General features: G+C 49.2%; 1 protein-coding gene across 2 annotated transcripts in view; it reads left to right on the top strand.

The window, feature by feature from the left end:
* Positions 1-18,317, top strand: part of LOC123754121 (uncharacterized) — a 75,080-nt gene that overhangs the window by 20,829 nt on the left and 35,934 nt on the right. For both annotated transcript variants that reach the window (XM_045736317.2, XM_045736319.2), the window contains 2 exons: positions 6,069-6,226; positions 11,028-11,178. In XM_045736317.2, the coding sequence (XP_045592273.2) occupies positions 6,069-6,226; positions 11,028-11,178 (309 nt within the window). The remainder of the gene's footprint in view (positions 1-6,068; positions 6,227-11,027; positions 11,179-18,317) is intronic.

The following is an 18,317-nucleotide window of genomic DNA, read 5'->3' as shown; positions in this document are numbered from 1 at the left end:
TACTTTACCTTACGAAGAGTTGTTGCTGGCTTGAGGGAGACGATGGGGAGGTGGGAAGGAAGAGAGGGGTTATGGTGTGGCAGGAGAATCCACCTCTGAGTCAGGCGGGCTCTCTTGGGAATTTCACCCCACTGGGACCAGATTGTGGTTCACTATCACTGACTCTTTTTTTTCTCTACTTTTGCAAAGAAAGAGTCTATTGACAATTACTTTTGTTTTTGTTTTAGGATGTTTTTAAAACGAGACGGCAAATTGTCATTAAACATGTTCACACACGAGGTTGTCATTGCTTTATCAGGGTGAAGTTTTTCCAAGACTGCGGTCACCTTTTCAAACATTCCCAACACTTCCCTGATCTCACTTGAAGAGGCAGCAACATCCTCCCCTACCTCCTCTTCCCCTGATGAGAGCTCTTGTACCTCCTCTTGATTAAGCTCCTTCTGAAGTTCCAGGAGTTCCTCAGTAGTCAGTTCCTCACTGTGCTCCTCCACTAACTCTTGCACATCAGTAGCATCCAACTCCAGACCCAAAGTTTGCCCCAGAGCAACACTATCATCCACTAGATGCACTTCCTGGTCTTCCACAGATGCAGATGCAAGTGCAGGACCGAAACCTTCGAAGTCTCGCTCAGGGACACACTCAGGCCACAGGTTTTGCCATGCAGAGTTTAGGGTCCTCTGTGTCACTCCTTCCCAGGCCTTATCGATCAAACGTAAGGCACCCAGGATATTGAAGTGGTTCTTCCAGAATTCTTTGAGGGTCAGCTCTGTATTGTCTATCACATAAACACACCTCTCCAATGCCTTCATGTAGAGTTTCTTAAAGTTTGCAATGACTTTCTGGTCCATAGGTTTGAGGAGTGGCGTGGTATTGGAAGGAAGAAACTTGGTGATGAACTGATTTTTGGGAAACAATTCTTCTTGCATCTGTGGAGGATGTGCAGGAGCATTATCAAGCACAAGCAAGGCCTTGAGTGGCAACTGCTTCTCTTCAAGATATTTCCTCACTGAAGGGCCAAAAACATCATTGACCCATTCAGTGAAGAATATCCACGTGACCCAGGATTTCTTATTGGACCTCCACATCACCTTCAGTCGTGCCTTGTACACTTTACATGCCTTGAACACGCGTGGATTTTCTGAGTGGTAGACTAGCAGCGGCTTGACCTTGCAATCGCCACTTGCATTGGCGCAGAGCACGAGAGTAAGCCGAGCCTTCATCGGTTTGTGGCCAGGCAAAGATTGTTCCTCCTATGTGATGTAGGTCCTCTTCGTCATTTTCTTCCAAAACAGGCCAGTCTCGTCACAATTAAAAACTTGTTGGGGCAAGAACTCCTCTCTGGCAACAAATTCCTGTAACTCTGGTACAAATTTCTGGACAGCAGCTTTATGTTGCACGTCCCCATGTCCCCATGTCGCACAACACTGTGGATACCGCTTCTCTTCCTAAATTTCTCAAACCATCCACGGCTTGGCTTGTATATCTCCTCCTCTTCAGACGACGCACCTGGTTTCTTCCTGACAAGATCCACATACAACTTCTTGGCCTTTGCACAAACAAGAGCTTCAGAGACTATCGCCATGTAATTGCCTTTCATTCATCCAGACCAGCAGTAGCTTTTCAACCTCTTCTAGGATTTTTGGACATTTCTTGGTGACCTTGGTAACTCCTTTAGCCACCTCAAGCGTCTTAAATTGTTCCTTCCTCTTCAGAATGGTACAAATCGTTGATGAGGACCTGCCATACTCCCTGATGAGATCAGTCACACGGACACCACGCTCGTACTTTATGATTTCCTTCTTCACTTCCACGGTAGTTGTCACTTTCTTCCCCTTCCCAACACTGACTTTAGCAAGCAGCTTCTTAGCGACATCGTGCGTTACAAATTGCAGTCACAAAACCATAAAAACCCAAAGAAAAGTGCAAATAAATCCAGAGGGGGATGCTTGTCGTGCACGATACAACAACACTGGCGTCGGAGGCGTCCGAGAATTTGTGAGAACCCGCAAGACGCTGGGAAGCACCATGGGGTTTTGCTCGATAATAGAGGTGAAGCTCCTCAATAGAGACAAATTTGCTGCGAGTGGCTCGCTCATTACTTGAAATGCTCGTAGATAGAGCCACTCGTTAATCGAGGTGCCACTATATATAATATAATAATGCATTTATATTGTGTACACAAAAAAAAGACAGAGGTAAATGCCTCCTGGAGGCATCACGTCTTTCAACGATTCCATTACCGCAACGAACCGGGGTTTGTCCCATATGCTTTGCCGAAACTAGGTTGCACCGTATTTGTATTTCCAATTTTTTATTCTTGGAGGGAGTGTCGTTCCCTTTGTTGGTTGCCCCGCTTGGGGGGGGGGGTGGAGGCTGGCTCTGTTTGCCCACGCTTGGTTCCACGATTTGTGGGCAGTTCGGGTCGTGTTCTCTGGCCTGTGGTAGTGTTGGGCGGCTCCTCATCTTGGGGGAGGGGGGGGGTTGGAGCTGGAGGGGCAGGCTTCTTCCCCTTTGCTTATGTCAGGTCATCTGGCTCCAGTCCCGCAATGGGACTGTGCAGATTTTCGGTTCGTTCTGGTTTTGTCCTGTCTGTACCAACTGGCTTCCTTCTGGATGACTCTGTCCCAGATTCGGTTTCTTTTCGGGCTGGGTTGTTGGGGTAGTGTGTCTGGCCCTTTGGGACACGTGTTGGCATGTCCGGCTTCTTTTCGGGGTTCAAAGACTGGTTCATTTTTGTTGTGGGGTGACCTGCTTCTTGTCTTCATTGCCTTTTCTTTGGCCGGCTTCTTGCACCTCGCATCTCCTCGTCTTACCAGGTTCGGGGTGTCCCATCTATGTCTGCTAGGTATTCAGGTGTTGGGCCACCTCAACTGCTAGTTGGTGTGGGCTCCCAGCCAGTCTGCTTGTCTGCTTGCCGGAGGGGGTGGTTTTTACCTGGTTCACCGAGTTCGGGTTTCTGGTGAACTGGTGGAAGTCTCGTCTGATTCTGTCCTGGTTTCGGACCTGACTCAGCCTCGTGTGGGACTCGCGGTTCGCTTCCATCTCACTCCTTCTAGAAGCATTTCTGCGGCTGCAGTCCCACTTTCAGCTGTTTCTGAAGGGTTCTTGGGTCACTCGGTGGTTGCTCGAGCAGTTGTGCGAGGTCTATGCTTCGCCATGCTAGTTTACCCGCCTAGTCTGGTCTGGCTTCACTGTCTGTTCTGGTTCCTTCCACCTCTCTCGCGATTGCTGGGTTTGGACTCTGTGGCCCTTGCATTGGTTGCTGCGTCACCGGCTTGCTCTTCGGGATTTTCGGGGTTCAGTGCCCTGGCGACTCCTGATTCTTCACTCGATGTATTCACGGATTTGTCGTCTCTCGGTTGGGGGTTTGTGATCAGTGCTCACCAGGCCGACCAGGGGCAGTGGACTCCATCCTTCCGTCGTGCTCGCAGCACGGTGCGGGAGTTTGCAGCAATTTGGCCGTCACTTTGGAGGGTTTGGGTCGCTCGGGGCTCTGCGATCCGGATCCATTCGTACTGTTCTCTGGTGGTTCATTGTCTGAAATGTGGGGGTTCTCTTTGGTCTTTGGCTCTTTGGGGAAGGTTGCTTCGAGTGACTCGTCTGCTGGATTCTCATGGTTTGGTCCTCCGTGCGGTTCATATCCAGGGAGTGTACAACGTCCTGGCAGACAGCCTGTCTGTCTCTGTTCATTCCCCTGTCCACGGATTGGACGGTCGTCACCGGCTCATTCAGTTAGGTCTGCTACTGGCTCCTGGAGGTGGACCTCTCTGCGTTGGTGTGGTCTCGGCGTCTTCCGATATATGTGGCACCCTTCCCCGACTGCAGAGCCGATGGTGGATGCTTTTCAGCAGGACTGGTCGAGGAGGGGTTACCTGTACCTCTTCCTCCCAGTCCAGATATTGCTTTGGGTTCTGGCTCTGTTGAACTCTTACCGAGTGAGTCATCCTTGTGGCCCAGCCTTGGTTTCGGGCGCTGTTTGCTTGGTGTCCAAACCAGGTGCATTTTTTTCGGCTCCGCCTCTTTCAGGAGATCGGACTGGACTGTTACATGGCTGGTTCAGTCTACTCCTCTGCTCTTCGCATCTGGTCTTCATGACGCGGGTGTATCACCATTTGTATGGTGATCAGGTGGCTTCTTTGATGGTGTCCCACTTGCAAGCTTCGTCTCGGCGACAGTATAAAGTCTCCTGGTGATCTTTTTGCCAGTTTCTCTTGCTTTGCAGGTTGTCTTCTATTTTTGATTAGGTTGTTTTCTCCTTCTTGGCTTTTTGAGGACCGTCATTTGATGCTGAATACTGTCGCCTCTTATTGTGCGGCACTGGCAAAGCCGCTTCAGCTTGCGTTCAGGATGGATGTCAGTTCCGCCACTTTCCGTAAACTTTCTCATGCTTTGTTTCACCTCTGGCCCGCCTGAGCTGTCCTGGTCCTTGGACTGGGTGCTCTTTCTTTCTTTCTCCTTCCCAGTTTGTGGTGGCCCCTTCGGTTCAAGATGGTTTTCCAAGACTGTTTTTTTGTTGGCAATGGCCTCTGGGGGTCAGGTTGGTGAGCTTTACGCTCTCCTCTGGCACAGGGGATTCTGCTTTTTCAGTCCTGGTGGTCAGTTTGTTCGGTTGCAGCCATCTCCTTTTGTGGCGAAGAACGATATGGCCACTTTCCAGATGGGCTCTTGGGTCTTCATGCTTGGTTGGTCAGGCTGAGGGTGTATAATGTGTTGTGGCCGGTTGTGGCTCTTTGCGTTATCTGCGTGCCACAGCTTCTGTGACCAGGGATGTGCTTTGGGTTGATTCGGTTTCCCTCGTTCCCTGTTTCAGGTCTCCGGGTCTCTCAGGTCGTTTCAGGGTTAAGTCTAGCCAGCCTGTGGTCTACCCTCGTGCCCATGATGTTCATAAGTTTGCTGCTTTGGCTGCTGTTTTCAGCAACATGTTTTGGGGTGACATTTGGGCGCAGGGATTTTGGAGGTCGAAGAGGATCCTGGCCGTCCGTTACCTGATCAGTCTTCCTGGTCCCAGTCATTTGTATATGGCTTTGGGTAGTTAGGTACAAAGGTACCAGCCAGTTGTCTTGACTTCGAGTTGAGGCACGCATGGCAGCTGCCTCCCTGGTACATCCCTCTTTTACTTGTCTTTGGTTAGGTAGCACCAGGGACTAGGAGGGGCTCCCCACAGAAAACCAGCGCTGAATGTAATGTAACGCCATTTTCTGAGTGAGCCCCGGAAGCTTCCTGGCATCCTTCCTCCCGCCAGTCAGTGGTTTCCTTTTTGTTTTGAGGCTCAGCCTCCGATCTGGAGGTGTGAGTAGCTGGTACCGGGGGGAGGGGGGGGAGTCCGAGGTGCTTCCCTCCCTCTCCTGGGTAAGAGAGGGCTGCATGGACAAGCGGCACGGCAGCGTTGTGTGATGTTTGCTTGTTTCTATAGGTTGGGGAAGTTCTGTCTCTTGTTGGTCTCTGGTTGCAATTTTTTCTTAGCATGTGGGATCTGTTTTGTTATGCTTACCTCTCTGGGTGCTAACCCTGGTTGATGGCAGACATGGAATGCCCGCAAGTACAAGGTTTTCATAGGCCATTGCTCCCTGTGCCTCTCTGAGGGGAGCTGGGTCCTGGCTCGTGATCCCCGGTAAGCTAAACTCCAATTGACTGATGGCCCAGACTAATATATCTCATATCAGTCTGATGCCCAGAAAATGACGTTTCATTACATTCAACTGTTTTTTCTTTTAGTATTTCACCATCCATGTAGTTAAAATTGAGTCTGAAACACTCTCTTTCCCCCGTTCACCTACCTGCCTGCTGCTCAGCAAAAGCTTTTTTAGAAGATCTCAGCTGTGTCTTGGATATTGATCACCCTGACCCTGGTCCACTGAGTCTTTGAGGAGTGGTATCTTGAATGAGCAACAGTAGCTTATTCAAAAAGGAACTTTTGATCCAAACTTGATGCTTAATATTTCTCAGTCCATGTAAGGCATGTGTTTGTATTTACTATTATAAGAATTAACAGTGATCATATACAGTATTTAAAGTTAAATTTGTTTTTTAATCAAACTGTTTCTTGCTAATAAGGTGACTTTTCACAGGATGACATTTGCAAAGGACCCCTCCACTGAAGTAGCAATACCAAAGAAGACACCAGCATCACTTTATTACAGTACTTCCCCATCAATGCTGTCCTATTCATCTAACCCAGAAAAAGAACTCGATTTTCTAAAATGTGATAATTATTCACCACCTAAAGGTTAGTCAACATGCATTCAACTTGGCATATTGCACCTTTTAAGATTCTTTCATATTTGTAAATGTAATAAATAAGTATCCCATCAAAGAAATATCTACATTTTCTGGGGGGAGCCCCGTCGGCTCCCCGGAGCTTTCCCAGGCTGATATGCTAATGTCAGACTTTGGCATCAGTCATGTGTATGCAGTTCTTAGGCCTACCGGGGACCACGGCCAGAACCGGGCCCCCCTTAGAGAGGCAAGGGGAGCAATGGCCTATAGAAACCCCCATGTGGTTGGAAGCATTCTATGTCTGCCATCGACCGGAACAGGCACCCAGAAAGGTAAGCGCCTCAAAACAAACCCCTATTCTGGTTAAAATTGCTACCAAAAGCCAAACTAGTGGATAGAACTCCCCAACAGAAAACAAGCAAACTAGTGTGACGTCACACGTCGCTGCGCCGCTGTCTGCGCAATTTCCCCCCTCCCCTTGGAGGCTTGGCACACGTTCTGTTGATCCTGCACGCTTGAATGGCGAGAGACTTGGTCGGCGTTTCAGGTTTTCCTGGGGGGCGACTTCGAGTATCTCAATGCTTTCTTTTTTCGCCCCTGCCCTTCCGCGAGATGTTGGTGTCATGCAGCTTCACGTGCAGGTTCCTTCCCTTTCGGCTGCCTTGGTGGCAGAGGATTTGCGTTCTCGTGGCCTGCTTGCTTCAGCCCTGCATTAATTTCCCTCCTTGAGCTGTCTTCGGACTGGCTTGAGTTGGATGTGGGGGCGCTTGGGGCCGCTGCCGTTTGCGGTGCAGGCGCCGTCTGCTTTGTTGAAGCTCTTTGCGCCGGTCTTGCGTGATGAGGTTTCGTGGTTCTGTGCTTCTTGCCTAGCATGTCGGCAGGCGGTACTGGCTTCTTCCTTAGATTCCGCTTGGGCCCTGGCTCTTCGGTTGTCTTCGCCTTTTTGTCCGTTGCTGTTTGCCGAATCTGCGGTGGTGCAGTGCCTGCAGACGACCTCAGTTAGTTGTCGGCCTATGTCTTGAGTTGTTGATGCTCCAGTGGGCTCATGGGGGACTTCCCGTGAAGGTCGTGCCAGGGCTCGGGGATCTTTTCGTTATGGAAGTCCATTGGTGCCAGATTTGGGCCAGGCACAGCCTATAGTTCCAGCTGTTTCCGGTCTGTGCAAGGATCGCCCTCTTCGCTACTTAGGTGCTCGCAAGGCGTGTCGGCCTTTCTGCGGTTCGTCCCATTGATGAGGCGATGAGGGGGCGGCTCACCCTGTTTGCACGATCTTGGTCTCGCGATTCGTTGGCTTTTTGGGTCGTTTCGTGCGGCCTGTGGTGACATTGGGCGACTCCACCTCCCTTGGAGGGGGGGGGGTTTGTGGCCAGAAGGGCAGGCCTCTTCTCCAGCGCGCTGTCAGGTCATCTTGGAGTGGGTTCGCTTTGGCGTGGTTGAAACGACGGCGTCCCTCAGGTGAGTTCCGACCGTTTCCGGTCCCGAAATGGGACGGCGCGGACCTCTGGTTCATTCTGGACTTGTCCCGTCTGAACCCAAGGGTTTATTGCCCTTCCTTCAGGATGACTACCCTATCCCAGTCTTCTGTTGGAGCCAGGAGCTTGGATGGTGTCCCTGGACCTCAAGGACGCGTATTGGCACGTCCCGGTTCATCCGAGGTTCAGGGACTGGCTCGGTTTTGTTGTGGGGCGTCAAGGTTACCACTTTCGTTGTCTTCCCTTTGGGTTGAATCTGGTGCCTCGTGTTTCCACACGCTTTACTCGGGTCGTGGTGTCCCGCCTGCGTCTGTTAGGTGTTCGGGTTCTGGCTAGTTTGGGCTCCCAGCCAGTCCGCGTGTCTGCTCACCAGGGATTTGGTTCTTCCCAGCTCGCTGGTTTCGGGTTCTTGGCGAGCTGGAGGAAGTCATGCTTGATACCTGCTTGATAGGGTTCCTGGAGTTCTTCTACTCCCCAAGCCCAGCCCAAGGCCAGGCTTGACTTTGTAACAAACTAGTTGTTGTAGGAATGATCCAGAATGTTCTATCTACACATGGAAGAGTGGGAGGTGGAACCATGTGTAGGGACCTGAGAGCACGGGAGCATCCCCGGGGGGGATTGACGGTTGAAATAACTGGCCCCTTTGTATCACAATTTCGTATAATGAATTATTCCACATTATTCAGTCAGTCAGAGGACAGTCAGCCAACCAAGACGACTCCAGAACTTCATAACGAACACAGTACGAATTAGAAGAGCTGTACACAAAGGAACGCCGATCCATCACGAAGGCATAATACGGGTCGCGCAGGAGGTAAGCAGCCAAGACTTCCTGAACCTCAGAAGACGAGACCCATGAAGCCGGAAACCTCCGGAAAGACGGAACCAAAGAACCCGCAGGTTCATTGAACCGAACCCGGGGAGGGGTGGACACCAAATCCAATTCGTACGCGGAGGGAGTGAAAGAGAATCCATCTCTTTGTAACACCAAGCCCCGCTTGGAGGGCAGAAAAACCCAGGCGGGGTCCAATGGGGGCCCAAGACCCCCAAGCCAACCCCTCCCCAACCCCGGGAACCTCGCCCTGAGGACCCAGGGTCGAGCCGGCCTCCAAACCTCCCACCTCCAAAGTAAATGTGGGAGCTGCCGAAAAAGCAGGAACGAACGGGGCCCACTGGCCAGACCCAGAAGCTCCGGCAGAAGGACCAGGCTCAAATGCCTCTGCCGCAACCCCAGAAGGGGACACCCCTGAGATCGTCCCGAGTCTCAACACCAACTAGACCCTGCCTCGACTCCGAAACCCTCAGACGCTTTGGAGTCGGAAGCATGGGGGAAGGGGGCGCTGGATGAAATATATACACCACAAGAACAGCGATGGGGGACCACAAAGGCAGACCCTCCCACCAGACAGGTAAACAAACGCAAAAGAAAAACGCCACAAGAGGACAACGTACCCAGGTGGAACAGAGCCGGCCGCTATTATTGGTGAAAACTGGCATATAACAGTGCAGTGTTACTGCACTGTTATATAGTATATATATACTATAGTAGCCGAGCGGATAGCACGCTGGACTTGTGATCCTGTGGTCCCAGGTTCGATCCCGGGCGCCAGTGAGAAACAATGGGCAGAGTTTCTTTCACCCTATGCCCCTGTTACCTAGCAGTAAAATAGGTACCTGGGTGTTAGTCAGCTGTCACGGGCTGCTTCCTGGGGGTGGAGACCTGGTCGAGGACCGGGCCGCGGGGATACTAAAAAAAGCCCCAAAATCATCTCAAGATAACCTCAAGTACCCCACGCCCCTGCCAGTGATGAAATCTACCTTTTATCCAGAGACAAACAAGGGTAAGAAAACCCCAGCTGACCCCAAGGGCGGCCAAATACCGAGCAGTAAACGGCACAGTGGAGGTAGAACCTGAGGTGACTTGTGGAAGGTGGCCCCAAGTCACTAGGACAGTACTTACAGGGCACCTAGGGAAGCCGACCCTAGGCGCATGCAACCCGAGTTCTGTGGAATATCACTCCTGGCTCATGCACCACCTGAAGGGACAGCCCACACCGCAAGGCACAGAACTATAACGAAAAACTAGAGCCAGAGGCACGACCCCACCAGATTCCCATCAGGCAAGAACTGTAGGTTGGGTCGCCGGCGGATTTGTCTGGGGCTCCCCCTTCCCCCTCCCGGGGAGGAGGGTTACGCAATCAGCAGCGCAGCGACATGGTGACGTCATGCTAGTTTGCTGATTTTTGTTTGGGGAATTCTGTCCACCTGTTCAGCTTTCGGTCGCAATAATTTTACCAGAATAGGGATTTGTTTTGGGGCGCCTACCTTTCTGGGTGCATCATGCTGTCTGGGTGCCTCCCAGTGCCCGAGGTGCTGTCCCGGTCGATGGCAAATATAGAATGCTCCCAACCACAGGGGGGTCTCTATAGGCCATTGCTCCTCGTGCCTCTCTAGAGGGGGCCAGGTTCTGGCTTGTGGTCCTCGGTAGGCGAGAACTCCATGCATTGACTGATGCCAGACTGATATACATATCCATCCAGCCTGGATAGCTCGGGAAGCTGACGGGGCTCCCACAGGAAATAATTTATTTGCAATGTCGGAGGCGTCCGAGAAGCATCGGGAACACACCATGTGGTCATCTCGTTTATCAATCGAGCGGTCGCCAAACGAGACAAATTATCGGCGATCGGCACGCTCGTTACTCAAAATGCTTGTATTTTGAGGCGCACATCACTGGAGGTTCCACTGTATGTCATCATTACAGATCTCCAGAGCTATTATGTCAACTTTTTATCAGTTGTCAAGTATTAATTCTCCCACCTTCAGGTGTTCTTTCACCAGAATGGAAACTCCTTCACCTTATCAAATTTTTCTGTCTTCTCTCCATGTTGTGTAGCCCCTTGGAAATACAAGCTTATTAAAAATAATATTCTCAAGTTTTGTTTCTATTGTGCAAAAATCTCTGGCATCTTGTGCTGTATTATATTATTTAGCCATAGTATTTATCTCATTCAATCTGTGTTGGTACATAAGATTTTTAGGCACATGTTTACACTCGCTCCCTTTGTCATTTATTCTCCCCCCCTTTCCATTATGATTTTGATATCATGTACTATTTTGCAGAATACCAATTTCCGTCCCCTTGTAGAAAAAAAAAACCATTCATTCCTACCCTCATTTAGATGTTTTGCTTCAGTATGGATTGGTTTTATCTTTCTCTTCCCCTTTTGAAAGGCCTCATCTTAATGACTATTGTAATTACTGTACAGTACATGTATTTATTTGCCAAGCTGCACATCAGAAGTTACAATAAAAGTAACTTTTCATGTTTAATTTCAGACTTGGTAGAATCTGCCATAGAGGATGGCATTGTTACAAAAGCGGAGGGGATTGACTCATCTTTAATTTGCACAGTTTGTAAGACACCTTGTACTGGAGAAACACCTATGAAACAGCACCTTCAAGGTAGCAGTCATCTCAAGAAAATGAGGTAAGACCAAGGAAAATGTAAATGTTTTTTTCCTAGGGGAACCCCTACGGCTCCCTGGAGCATATCGGACTACTGTATGTTATATTAGACCGGGACATTAGCTATGGAGCTCAGACCTACCAGGGACAAGCACCAGATCCTGGCCCCTTCAGAGAGGTTTCAAGGAGCAATGGCCCTGGAAAAAAATCTGTGATTAGGGGTTTTCCTTATCTGCCATCGACCGTGGTTAGGCACCCAGAAAGGTAGGCAAAACAAAACAAACTCCGCATAGTAAGAAACTAACAAAAAAAAAAAACAGAGATAGAACTCCCTACAATCCCAAGGAAACGAGTAAATTTAACACACTACTGCCGCGCCGCTCGTCCGTGCAGCCCTTACCTTCCCGAAAGGGGGAGGGAGGCCCCGGGCCTCACCGCGCCGGCTGCAAAGCACTCCAGTTCGTAAGCTAATGTCAACCGGGACAGACGCTTGTCTGGCCTCGGTTTCCTAGGCGGTGTTTGCCTTTGTGGCGTTCACTGCTGTGTTTTTGTGTTGCGTGGAGGCCAGGGGTTCCTCATCAGTACCGGGGCATCATGCACTTATGGGCTTCCTTCCCTAAGCGCGCTGTGAGTACTGCCCCTGCGTTTCATTAGATTCAACGCTGATTTTATATGATAGTCTGCGACAAGTTTGTGGTCAAGATTCACTCCCAAAATATCTCATATCCTGAACTCTTTATTACATAACATTTGTCCACATTATGTTCCATTATCTTGCTATTACTCCATGTGCCAATTTTGTCCTGTCATTTTGGAAGGTAGGGTAAGTGTTTAGGTCATTAATTCTTCTCATTATCTTAGCACCACCAGCAAATGAAAATCCATGTAAGCATATATGTGTAGTTAGATTCTACTGTACATGTACAGTATAATGGGGAAAAAAAAAATGGGTGCTGGATCAGTTATGTGTTACATCTATAGAGTTCCTTGCTCTGAATTATGTCCTCTTATGTCCTCTGCTAATGGCTTTTAAATTTTTATGTTTAAAAGTTTATCATCCATACTATTAGTCTTCATGTTGCTCCCCAAATATGCTTAAGCTAACAGAATTCGTATTTATTCATTCATGTATAAGAGGGTACAATGGGTTGTGTAAGTACAGATTTTAGCGAGTAAATGATACATTTTTTTTGCTGAGCAGTAGAGGTACTTGACTAGGTTTGCTTGCAGGGGTTGAGTTTTGGGTCTTTGGTGCTATTTGGTCCCGCCTCTCAACTGTCAATCACTGGTGTACAGGTTCTTGAGCCTACTGGGTTCTATCGTATCTTCACTTGGAACTGTATATGGAGTCTACCTCCACCACATCACTTCTTAAGGTAATTACCTAAGTGTTGTTACAGGATGAGAGCTACGCTCGTGGTGTCCCGTCTTTCCTGCACTCTGTTGTATAACACTTAAAAACTGTTGACAGTTTTGGCCCCCACCACCTTCTCACCTAACTTGTCCCAACCATCTACCACTTTAAGAAAGTGAATTTTCTTACGAACAAATCCACAAGGGCTGTGACCATGGGTTCGAACCTACGTTCGAGAGGATCCATGATGCGCCTTTATCGACAGAGCTACGACATGGAATAATAATTGTATCCAGGAAATCAACTTGACCTACCACGGATCCTGCAGGCTCTCCGAGACACAAACCAGGTTTTTACACAATTCCCCCATGCACCCGAGCTCTGTCAATAAGCTATTCTACCTCTTCGCTCTTACTGAAGAGGTAGAATAGTAAAGGAGAAGGCTCTCTCCTTATGAATTTCACCCCGCTGGGGTGAAATTACTATACTTAGCAAGCAGCTTCTTTGGCAACATTGTGGGTTGCAAATTGTAGTCACAAAACCACAAAGAAAAGCACAAATAAATGCAGTGATGCTTATCCTGCGTGATAAAATAACACTGTCATCGGAGGCATTCGAGAATTTGAGAGAACAAGCGGAATGCTAGGAAGCACCATGTGGTTTTCTTGTTAACCAAGCGGAAGCTTGTCAATCGAGACAAATTTTCTACGAGGGGCTCGCTCCTTATCTGAAATGCTCGTAGATGGGGCTGCTCGTCACTTGAGGTCACTTGTAATAATAATAATCAAAACAGAATAATAAACCAAAAAAAGAACTTGGCTTACACACAAAAATAAACAAAACTAATATTAATGTTGCTCAAGAAAAAACAAGGGTGACTATACACTCTGTACAATAGGCTGCAAGTCCACCGTCACGCATTGTAGCTAGACCACATTGAGGTCTTGGGTGGTGGCTGAGTGGACAGCGCTCTAGACATGTGGACCTAGGGACCAGGGTTTGATCCGGCACCGCCGGAAAAACAAATGGGCAGTTTCCGTCACCCTGATGCTCCTGTTACCTTGCAGTAAATAGGTACCTGGGAGTAAGACAGCTGCTACAGGCTGCTTCCTGAGGGTGTGTGTGTGTGTGTGGGGTAAGGGGGGAAATAGTAGTTGTAACAGTTGATTGACAGTTGAGAGGCGGGACGAAAGAGCAGAGCTCAACCCCCGCAAGCACAACTAGGTGAATACATCGAGTGAAGGAGACGTGTAGAACCCGAGAGAGCTCCAGGAGTATTCTAGTTACCGAGTCGTCGTCGTCGTTGGTGTTGTGGTTTGATTTAGGTACTCGGAACAAAATGTCCATGTAGCACTGGTTATAGTGAGCCCGTAATAGAGTTCATTTATTTGCGATAACCTTCTTTCTGTGATATTTGGGTCAAAGTTTTTAAATGGAGGTGGGGCTCCTTTACCTGTTTCTTTTTCGCTTCTGTTTTAGCGAACTGATTTTAGTCTTGTTTTAATAACATTATCTTGGTGGCAGATGTAGATGCAGAATGTTTACTAGTGTGTCCCATTTTTCAACTGCTTTTCTAATCATTGTAGTCGCTGTGGAATTTGCAGCTGATCACGTTGAATTTATGTTGAGTTTGATGCACAGGGTTTCAGTTGCTTCACATTCCAGTAAGTAATGTAATAGTGGTGCCTCTGCATCTGTTCCACAGATATGACTCTTTAACTATTGGGTTTATTACCTCCCAGCAGCACTTGTAATGAAGTCCGAGTCTGTGTATGGCTACTGCAACGTCTCTGGATATCTTTTTGCAAGGCTTGAAAGAAGAGTACCCAGTGGTAGTTCACACCACATCGCAGTGGGCTTTCCTTCCGCTATTTTGGCTCTGTGACTACTTTTAATCATTGAGGATTTTCTTCTTGATTTGCTCCTTAATCTGTGAAAAACTTTAGGTATTTTAACCTGTACAACATGTAGAGCAGTAGCAGTTTTTGCTAGCGAGTCTGGCTCTTCATTACCATATATGCCAATGTCACTTGGTATCCAATTTAGGGTGATTGACAGCCTTAGATTGGGGATTTCTTTTTCTACTTGCTTGGTGTCCGCACCAGGGGGTTTTCCCATGGCTCCGCCACTTTTACGTGGTCGGTCTGGTTTGTAGCGGGGCTGGTTCAATCTTCTCGAGTCTTCTGGTCTGGTACATTTGACTCGAGTCTCTCACCATCTGGTTGGTGGTCAGATGACTTTTTTAAATTGTCCCACCTGCATCCTTCGTCTTCGCAGCGGTATGGGTTTTTTCTGGTGGTCCTTTTTTTTTGTCTTCGTAGGTGTACTGCGCTCTTTGTTGTCGTGGTCTTGTCCTTCTCTTGTGGTGATTCAGGGCCGTCTTCTGGCTGCACACCGTCGCCTTGTCTCGTGCGGCACTGGCGCAGCAGCTTCGGTTTGCTCCGGTTTTGGTGTTCCTTCTGCACCGTTCGCGGGTTGTCTCGGGCATTGTTCCCCTCTGGCCTGTTCATGCTCCACCTGCGCTGTCCTGCTCTTGGGCAGGGTGCTCTTTTCTCTATACCCTTCGGTTTGTTATGGCTCCTTCGGTTCCTGAGGGATCCCTGGGGTTGTTGCTGCTTGGTTGTTGGGCCGGGGTGCTTCTTGTGTCCGGTTGCAGCTCACTGCCATTCTTTGTGCGCCTTGGCCTCTGAGGTTAGGCTGTGCTTTGGGCTGATCTGGTTTCCCTTCCCTCTTCTCGGGCTCGGGTCTCTCCGGTCGTCCGCTGGGTCCTGTTGTCTGGCCGGGCTGCGGTCTCTCCCCGTGCCCTTGACGTTCGTAGCTTTGCTGCGCTTGCTGCTGTCATGGGTGGCATGTCTTTGGCTGACATTCGGACACGGTGTGGGGGTTTTCTATTTTGCTTTCCCGACTGCAATGCGTACGTCGCCAATGTACATGTGGCAGACGCTTCACGAAGCTGTCAATCAGTAGAGAAAATACGAGAGCAATCATACAGGGCCTGGGAGCAAGGTCGAGTTAGTCCTTGAGGGTCTGTTCTCATACTAGCCTCACCTGGTCCTGGTCTACGTTGATCGTTGGAATCTCCTCAATGATTTAACACTTTAAGGGACTCCTAGGGTCCTCATCACATTTATAGTTTAGTGAATTAGGCAACTCGGTGTTGGAGACACCTGGAGCTGAAGGCTTGAGTAAATAGTTGGCAGTATTCAGAAGTGGTTCAACGGAAACACCGCATAAAGCTTAACAGTAGTTTATTTACTAACTTCCAATTTTTTGGATTAGTGCTGGATTTACTAATGTAAATCCAGCACTAATACAAAGGGTGCTGGATTTACTTTAGATTGGCATCAGAAAGGCTATGGTTGCATTAGCGAGACTCTTGACGTCGGGTTAATTGATACGGATCCACTCGTGGCGAAACACCTAACTTAACACAGTTGACAGCCAATCATTAACACGGCAAACCTAATTGCCGGTATGCAGAGGGATCACAAGAGTTCCAACCGGATACTTGATTCTTGAGGTCATCTTGAGATGATTTTGGGGCTTTAGTGTCCCCGCTGCCCGGTCCTCGACCAGGCCTCCACCCCCAGGAAGCAGCCCGTGACAGCTGACTAACACCCAGGTACCTATTTACTGCTAGGTAACAGGGGCATTCAGGGTGAAAGAAACTTTGCCCATTTGTTTCTGCCTCGTGCGGGAATAGACTGCCTCGTGTGGGAATCACAAATGCACTGTCAATGGGACAGGCAATAACATGCACAATAATAATATCACACAATAACTAAATGTGTGGTGTATGTGAAGCTCACATTCACAGACGAGTGTAATGTCGTGATACCACACAGATAAACACACATACATCGTTGGGGTGTCTCCACCTATACCTGAGTCAGGTATGAGAAAGTGAGAACTGTGGTTGATTCCTCAGATCAACACAGACAGACACAATAAAACAATGACAAGATCTTGTACTTACAGGTAGGGCACCTCTCTTATTCACACACTCTCTCAGGCACATTTATGCAAGAACTCGTAGGTGGCCTGATAGCTGGTTTCCTCGTTATGACATGAGACCATTGGCGACCGGCTTTCCCACGAACCGTACTTGACACGGGGGTACCCGCAGGAGGGCGTGCTGTATGTCTAACCGACACACGCACACACTTGGTGGCACTGGCGATGAGTAAGGGTGGTGACGTCACGTGGTGTGAGGCTGGTGGCTCGAGGTACCGAAGTAATGAGGTACTAGCTACACGCTTTGGACAGTGGTGGCTGACGGCTGTAGGTTATATGGTCACCATGTAGGTACACTGTGGTAAAAGTCACACACAGGTTACTTAAGCAGCGGCACTCCTTAGTTCACTCTAGGTCACTCACAACGATCTCAATTTGTCACCAGGGGTTACCTGATACCAGTTTGTTTCGCTCTGGTGATTTGTCACTTAGGCTTCTGAACAATATAGTCACGATCGCAATTCTGGGCGAGCGTTGGTATATCGAAAAGATGCTGAGTTTAACTTGACGGTGAGGAATGGACGGTGTTCAGTCTATTGGCCGATAGACAGAACAAGACACGTCCTCTGTGTAAGGGCTTTCTCACGTGAATGCACTTGCCAGCGGCTGTAGGGCATCTCGTGGAACACACACAAGGGATTACAATTGACCAATGGCATTGCAGCAAAAGAGCGGGAACCAATCATATTGATCATATTGGAGCCGGTCGGCCGAGCGGACAGCACGCTGGACTTGTGATCCTGTGGTCCTGGGTTCGATCCCAGGCGCCGGCGAGAAACAATGGGCAAAAGTTTCTTTCACCCTAGGCCTCTGTTACCTAGCAGTAAAAATAGGTACCTGGGTGTTAGTCAGCTGTCACGGGCTGCTTCCTGGGGGTGGAGGCCTGGTCGAGGACCGGGCCGCGGGGACACTAAAAAAAGCCCCGAAATCATCTCAAGATAACCTAAGAAGATCATTCCCTGATCAGTAGCAGAGGTGTCACGACCATGTCACAGTTGTTATTCTCCATTGCGCCGGTTGAGGCTGACCCCAGAGGTCAGTCTGTCGCCTCGCTGGCGTTCTCTCTACTCTCTCACGCTGGCACCTCCTGTGTACTCACTGACCCTGTAGCAAGTATGCTTAATTTCCCTGTATCTACTTCCTGCCTGGACATACGGCGACCTCCGTATTATAAATGTATTCCTGGTTAAGAGGGCATCCTGGGGACACCCAACATGACAGATTACTATCCAGGGTTAACAGAGAGAGGGCTTGTGCACAAAATCGGTGCACTGTGCACTGCAATGAGCCATTCAAGTCACCTGTGGGAGAATTTTGAGAGACCAACTCTCACACACGGGTTGTTTTGGTGGTCGCGCTAAGTCCTGGCTATGTCGCTTTGGGTCGGCTGTTGCAGCCTGTTGTCTCGACTTCGTGTTGTGGTGTGAGCACCGACCGCCTCTCAGCTGCTTCCCTCTGTTTTCATCTATGGTGAGGTAGCTCTGGGGAGCCGTAGGCCCCCCCCCCCCCCCAGAAAACCAGTGTTGAATATAATGAAACGCCATTTTCTGGGCGAGTCCCCGAGGTGCCCCAGCAACCTTCCCTCCCTCCGGTTGGCGTTTTTTTCGCATTTTTTATATCCAGCCTCAGAACTGGGGTGAGGATCACTGGCGCGAAGGTCTGGGGCTCCGACCTTTCCCTTCCCGGGGAAAGGGGGGGAGCTGCGCTGACATGCGGCACGGCTCGTGTGACGTCATGCTTGTATGCTCGTTTTTCCTGTGAGGAGTTCTGTCCACTCGTTTGATGTTTTTCAT

The sequence above is a fragment of the Procambarus clarkii genome, chromosome 6, assembly GCF_040958095.1.
Source record: "Procambarus clarkii isolate CNS0578487 chromosome 6, FALCON_Pclarkii_2.0, whole genome shotgun sequence".
Classification (NCBI taxonomy): domain Eukaryota; kingdom Metazoa; phylum Arthropoda; class Malacostraca; order Decapoda; family Cambaridae; genus Procambarus; species Procambarus clarkii.
This window is presented reverse-complemented; position numbering and strand designations above follow the sequence as displayed.